Source organism: Trichosurus vulpecula, chromosome 9, assembly GCF_011100635.1.
Source record: "Trichosurus vulpecula isolate mTriVul1 chromosome 9, mTriVul1.pri, whole genome shotgun sequence".
NCBI lineage: Eukaryota > Metazoa > Chordata > Mammalia > Diprotodontia > Phalangeridae > Trichosurus > Trichosurus vulpecula.
The window spans coordinates 68,109,820-68,117,127 of record NC_050581.1 but is presented as its reverse complement, the minus strand read 5'-3'; the positions used below and the strand labels follow the sequence as shown (position 1 = coordinate 68,117,127).

General features: G+C 38.2%; 1 protein-coding gene across 1 annotated transcript; it reads right to left on the bottom strand.

Moving 5' to 3' along the window:
• Positions 1-3,403: 3,403 nt before the first annotated feature.
• LOC118831660 (40S ribosomal protein S20-like) lies at positions 3,404-3,763 on the bottom strand. The gene has a single exon (XM_036739068.1). It carries the CDS (start codon positions 3,761-3,763, stop codon positions 3,404-3,406), a length of 360 nt encoding a protein of 119 aa, XP_036594963.1.
• Positions 3,764-7,308: the final 3,545 nt, after the last annotated feature.

The window sequence follows — 7,308 nt, the reverse complement described above, 5'->3', positions numbered from 1 at the left end:
CATATAGTCATTGGACGGAGTCATCCGAGGTCATGGACTTTAGTGTTGACTTTCTTCTCAGGTATTGTCTCCCATGAACTATATGTTGACCCTCTTTTCTGCCATTCTTTCTCCTAGGCTATAATTGTTACTTGCCATGGTACCGAGCTTGTTAGACCTATATTGGAAGTATTTTTTTCCTTCTCCTTTTTTATTTTAACATTCCCTGAATTAGATTCCCAAAATTCTAGGGAACTCTTTATTTTTTTTAAACTAACCCATTTTAGGGCCAATCTCTTGCTAAGATTTCTATATTCCACCATTCCTATATTTTAAGCCATAGTACAAAAATTTAAATGTCAGATTTGAGATGGTCCACAGACATTTCTTCTTAGTCCTTGTTTACTTGCAGAATTTTTCTTTCTCACCTGACTCTATTTTAAGATTATCAGTGGTGATGAAAACATTACCCATATTCACAAAGTATTCAGTTTTTTGCTCAGGATTTCCTTATCTTTAGCAATAGCTTCTAGGTTCTTTCTGATGATGTCATTAATTTGTCCTCACATAAATAAATAGAAACTGGGGCTTGTGGGGAAGGGGAGGAAGAAAAACCTTTAAATTGACTTGCTGAGCCAGGATTGAACCAGCATACAAAAAAAAAATCCAATGGAGAAATTAGATTCCTCTCTCTCTCTCTCTCTCTCTCTCTCTCTCTCTCTCTCTCTCTCTCTCTCTCTCTCCCTCTCCCTCTCTCCACGCTGCCCCTTGCCCCTTTCAAGGGAGAAAAATTACCACTAGCCTGTGGGTAGGGGGAAAGGAAGCCACTTTGGCTGCCTTATCTTTTCTCCTGATCTACCATATGACTCATAAGTTCATGGCCATGATACTTTTTTTGGTTTCTGTTGTTTTTATTCCTTCCACACCTTAGATGAAGGAGTATTAGAGACAAACTTGACCTTATGAGCTTTGAAGATTTGGAAGAAGCACCAGGGATCTAGGGATGGGGCTTCATGGTAGAAACTGCAGTAGCTGGGTGAGGAGCCAACACAGCCCCCAGAAAGACTTTCATGACTCTGTCAAGCAGTGATACAGTTCAGAGATACCATATCCTATAAGCAAGGAAACTACTCTATGGTCATGCTATATCAAGAATTGAACAGAAATATAGATGGATATACCAAAAACAATACATACTCTCTCTTCTTATCACTTCAGTCCCTGAGAAGAAAGGACTAAAACTTAAATGTGTGCTAAAGACATTCTTCCCAACTGGTTCAATTCTTAATGGTGATGAGTTGTTTAATTGTTTTTTGTGCTTGAAGCCCTTCGAGAATGGTAGAACCTGTCAGAACTTGTGCTCCACTGGCATGGGTTTCAAGGATCCAGCATCACTTCCATTAGTTCCTAGGTGGGCAGAGACTAAATCTGAACACCACTGTGATCCGACAACACATGTAATAAGAGGCCTGCTCAGTAAATATTTAGCACTTGATTAATTGATTGGAAGCATCAGGCACATGACAATGCTGGAATACACTGGGCCAAAAAAAACTTCTGAAATCCAAAATAGTAAAAGTATTTTGGGTTGTGGGAAAGAAGTGTCTTTTGGATTTTGTATTTCAATGAGAAGAAACCACAATTTACTCTATAAATTTTATTTTACAACTCAGACTCTTCTGCATGTGGCCTTTATGTTTCCAAAGTTCATACCACAGTGACTAAGAACTTAAAACACTTACAATGGAAGCTGTGTAGTGTAAGAGTTGAAATTAACAGTCATTATGCAAGCTGATGATGTTTTACAGAATGTTGACATATATGTTCATATTTCTTCCTTCCTGACTCCTATTCAACAATATAAAGGTCAATCAGTCAAAAAACATTTATTAGTCACCTTTTATTTGTCAGACACTGTACTAAGTGCTGAGGATGCCAAAAAAAAAAAAAAAAGACAGACCCTATCCTCAAGCAGCTTAAAATCTAATGGAGGTGACACTGGATCCTTGAAACCCATGCTGGTGGAGAGCAAGTTCTGACAGATTTTACCAGTCTTGAAGGGCTTCAAGAATAATAACAGCTGGTAACAGCTATGCCTGCTTCCCAAAGGCCAGCTTATCCAAATAAAGAGAGGCTCGTCACCATTATGTTGAACTTTGCTGATGTACTCTTTAGACATAGCAACTCACAGGACAAAGGAAAATATAAAATGTCCGTCACTCCAATGGGGCTCCCTTCTGCTTCTGCAGTTAGAGTGGCAGAGGAGAAGGGGACAAAATAAATCCCAAAATTTTTAGCCCATCTAGAAGCATAATTGGTGGCACTCTAAATGTCAAACTGTTGTCCCAAAACCAAGTAGGTACACAACCTGTGGCAAAGATTTAGGTGGACATAGTCAAATTTTGTTGGCACTCATGTTCTAGTGTTGTCTTTTGCCTACAGTTCCCAATCTATCCATTTGCCAGCATTTTTACCCATTAATTAAGTAGCCTTTTGTTATATGTGATGTTGGATCAATAGGGTAAAACACCCAGAATGAGGGAGCATCCACAATGGTGCAATCCACATCACTGGGTAAAATACCCACATCGGTGAGATCATAGACCCACCACAGGATCAGAGAAATATGTTTTTAACGACATGCTTTTTTATCCAAATCTTAAAATAAGATACAAGGGATTTAACTCTTTTTTTTTTATCTTAAAAATTTTTTCTTCCTCCCATCCATGAGAAATGGTGATCCTTTGTTAGTATAATGGGCCCAGTGGGTATTTACATATGCAGATAGAATGAAGGGAAAGGAATTTCATGATTTTGCTTCCTTTTCAGTACCTTGTCAATTGTACAATGAGCTTATGGGATAATAGGCTACTATTAACCACGCAACTAAGGTTATTGTTCTTTTTTGCATGTCAGCACATCAGTCTAGGACCAAAGGAGATTATGAATCACAGGTGTTCCTGCAGCAAAATGCTAAAGAAAACAAATCTGCTGAAGTTTCAAAGTTAGAATGTTAGATAGAGTTAGAATTGGGAGGCATTTTTGTTCGCTGTTTTTTTCTTTTAAATGGGTAATACTTTTAAACATATGTATATATATGTTTATATACGTGTGTCTACATATATATAAATGCATGTGTGTATAGACAAAAATGGTACACCCTCTGCTCTTACTTCTGCCTGATTTAGGATGACTTGGTCCTATTTGCAGCCCCCCTCCCTTTTAGGAACTCAAGTAGTGTATATGTGTGTATTTATACAAATATATACATGTGTGTGGAGAGGGTAGGTGGACTTAAATTACATAAAGAAGACAAAGTATACAAGAGGCACTTAAAAGTGAGACACATTAGTAATGCAAATGCTAATACTGAAAGTATCTTTTTTTTAATAGTTGCAATCAATTTATTAAAAGAGATGATTGGTTAGGCATCTGCAATGGTGACTTCAACTTCGACACCTGGTTCAATGCTGATAGAAGTGATCTGTTTAACGATTTCAGAAGGACAGTGCAAATCAATAAGGCGTTTGTGGATTCTCATCTGGAACCGATCCCAAGTCTTTGAACCTTCACCGCAAGGAGTTTTTCTAGTTGTGATCCGAAGTGTCTTGGTGGGCATTCGAACAGGTCCCTTCACTTTCAAGTTCTTTTCTTTGGCTCCTCTAATTAGGTCAGCACACACTTTCTCGAGTGATTTCACATTGCGGCTGGTGAGGGTGATCCGGATCCGGTGAATGACCACTTCGGGCTCCACAAGGGTCTTGCCGGTGTCTTTGAATGCCATGACAATGGAGCGGCTTCCTGACGGACTTATTCCTCGGTGAGAGCGAACAGCAGTGAGTCAAAAGGAGGAGAGTCGGGGACTACCGACTCCATGCGGCTGCATCGGTGATACCTTCACCAAAGAGCCAAAGTATCTTTTGTAATGTAATCCAATCAGCAAGCCATACACCTTACTACATATATTGAAACAGAGTTTAGTGCAATGCCCAATAAATATATCATGTTCAATATTATTTGCAGCATATTCTAAAACCCGGGCTATGACGCACCTTTATAAAAGCAGTGGTTGGATGAGATTAAAACTTACTTTATATTTTAAGTGTGACCTCAGATTTTGAGATTATGGCTTTTTTCTATGCATAACCCAAAGGCTTGGCCATCTTTCCTTTATAAAGCTGCTTCACTCTCCTTACTTCCTCAACTTGGAATCCCTAAATTCATTTAAGACTAGACTCATGCACCATCTCCTACACAAAGCCTTTCCTGATCCCAACAACTGTAAGCATTTTCCTTAAACAGATGAAATTATTTTGTTTTTACATTGTATATAGTTTTCATTTGGTTATCTGTGTATATGTTATCCTCCCTCCCAATTCTCTCCAGTAGAATGTACATTCCTTGAGGGTCATGTTTGTCTTTTCCTCCCCAGTGCCTGACACATAGTAGGCACATAAATTTTCATTTAATTAAATTAGATAGAATCCCATTAGTAGAAATGACAGAAAAACTGCAGAGTACTATGCAAAGGTAGGATGGAGCTATATATACACACATACATATATGTGTGTAGGTGTGTATATATAATATATGTGTGTATATACATACACATATACATACGCACATACATACATATACACACATATACATGTATACATGCATGCATATACACATACACACCCATACACATATGTACATTTGAGTATGTACATATGTGTGTATCTATAAGTGCATATGTATATGCATGTGCATATGTGGGTGTGTGTATATGTGTATATGTATATGCATGTGTGTATGTGTATGTGCATATATATGTGCATGTATATGTGTGTATACGTATGTGTGTTGTGTATAGATACGTATATTGTGTTTATGTGTATGTGTATATTATGTGTATATGTATGTGGTATATGTGTATGTGTACGTGTATGTGCGTGTGTGTATGCGTATGTGCATTGTGTGTATATGTATGTGTATGTGCATGTGTGTGTATGTGTACGTGTATGTGCATTTGTGTGTATGTGTATGTGCATATACTGATGTTACCAGCCAATTGGAACAATGTGAAAGACCTTGAAAATGCCAGTCTCCCTAAAAGGCATATCTTCCATTCAAAGGAAACCTATTGTAAAATATCTTTCTCCTTTTCTTTTGGAAATCACATTAGATAACACTGAATGCTCTGTGTCACTCACTTCTCTCTGACAATTACATAAAATGGCAATCATGTCAAAAAAACAAGTTTATTTTTTTATTTGAGAACCCTAAACCATATCTAGCAGTAAGAAGAATGAATGAATAAAAATTTTATTAAGTATTTACTATATGTGAAGCACTATGCCAAGATATGTACGGAACAGTAAGACAGCCTCTGCTCTCCAAGAACTCACATTCTGATGGGAGAGCCAACACATTTGGAAGATTTCAGCTAGAAGTCAGATGGAAAGGTCCCATAGTCCTTATGGTATAGCAACAACACAGCCTCTTTTTTAATAATGTGTTTCTGATGTCGATTCATCTGACGATCCAAGGAATTTGGTGACAAGAGCTTTCTTTTCTAGGTCTGCAGTAGATGTGGCTGAGTAACTGTTGTCTGTCCTTGGTTTTCTATGAGGAGCAAAGGCCTCACGGGCATAACACCTGCAGATACAATTGCCAGGTTGCCTCTCAGCAGGGATTGCTTCCCATGATGAAATGCTCTTGGACTCAGGGTCCTGGGCTATCTCTAGCAGGGTCCGAGTAGACCCACTAAGCATGTACTAATTCTCCTTCAGGAGGTCCTACTGCATGAGTTAGACTGACCTACATGCTCTGTGAGGACCAGTTAGTTCGAAGCTAGTGGAGATAGCCGGCCCCTTCTCCACAGGATTTCCTTCCCTGAATGGTGACTGTGAGGCCTGGGTTGGAAGTAAGACAAGATGATTTCATAAGCATATTCCCTCTTTTCCTTCAACAGGATCAAATGCAAAAGCATGTTTGTTTTTCTTTTGGGTAGAAGGGAAGACCGTGGAGTCCAATCCTCCTCACCTCATGCCAGAACTATGGTTATACCCTTCTTGTTGATCTGCCTGTCTCAGGTCCATCCTCCTTTTAGATAACCAAAGGAATCTTCCTAAAGTATAAGTCTGAACCCATCACCCTGCTATTCAACAAGCTATAATCGTACCCTATTACTTCCAGGATCAAATATAAACTTAACCCTCTATTTAACTTCTAAATTAGAACCCCTTTCCTGCCTTTCTAGTGTTTTTAATACCTTAATTCCCTCCATAGACTCTAAGATACAGTAATACTGGCATTTTTGCTGCTCCTCACATAATGCACTCCACCTCCTGACTATTAATTTTCACTGACTGTCCCCATGCCTAGACTTCGCTCCATCTTGTCTCTACCTCCTGGATTCCATTAAGTTTCAGCTAAGAAATCCCTTTCTGTCAGAAGGCTTTTCCAATCACTCTCATTGCTTGTGGCTTCCCTCTGAAATAATATCCAATTTTATCCCACATGTAGCTTGCTTGTATGTAGCTGGTTGCATATTCTCCCATTAGACAGTGAGCTCCTTGAGGGCTAAAGTTGTTTTTGTCTTTCTTTTTATTCCCAGTGCTTGGCACAGTTTTTGGCACATAGAAAGTACTTACTATAGGCTTGCTCACTTGACTTATCTGGACCTCTGATTTCATCAACATAGGATTTAATTATATAGACTGGAGGATTAAGAGATTAAATTAAGAAACGGTACTGAGATGTTAAAGAGCCCATTGCTCAGCTAGTATGCGTCAGAAGCAAGACTTGAATCTGGTATTTCTAACTCCACAGTAAATGCTCTATTCATTTTAAGACGCTCTTTCATAGGAATTTATAAAGAATACAAAATTAGTTGTGTTCTAATAGAAAAAAAAATTTTAATCAAATTTGCCTGTATTTTCAGGAAGAACCCAGGAAGTCTGGTTGAAAGACATTACGGAAATAAATTCCTTTATTACCAAAGGGAACAAGAGAAACTTTAGTGTCTCCATGTAGTTTTCATTGCTAAAGTTCTACTCAAAAGAAAAAAAAAATTCCCCCATTACTAATTTTGTATAAATGAGATGTTTGAAGCACTTAGTCAACAACTCCTGGGATTTCAATGTGAAATTCAAAGTAAATCATTGGATTACTAAATTATCCTTTTCTGAGAATAGCCTATAGTAAAAGTTCCTCAGCTCTCTCTACTGCTAACAGAGTACTGGTAGAAAAATATTATTGGCCCACACACTTTTCTCTGCCTGTTTCGAAGGGGGCTCCATGCAAAAGGAAAAATAAAACCTTAATTAAATTTTTTACAAGTAC

Bases quoted from the DNA above. Each gene is read 5' to 3' on its own strand.
- LOC118831660 (XM_036739068.1), bottom strand. From the start codon at position 3,763: ATGGCATTCAAAGACACCGGCAAGACCCTTGTGGAGCCCGAAGTGGTC.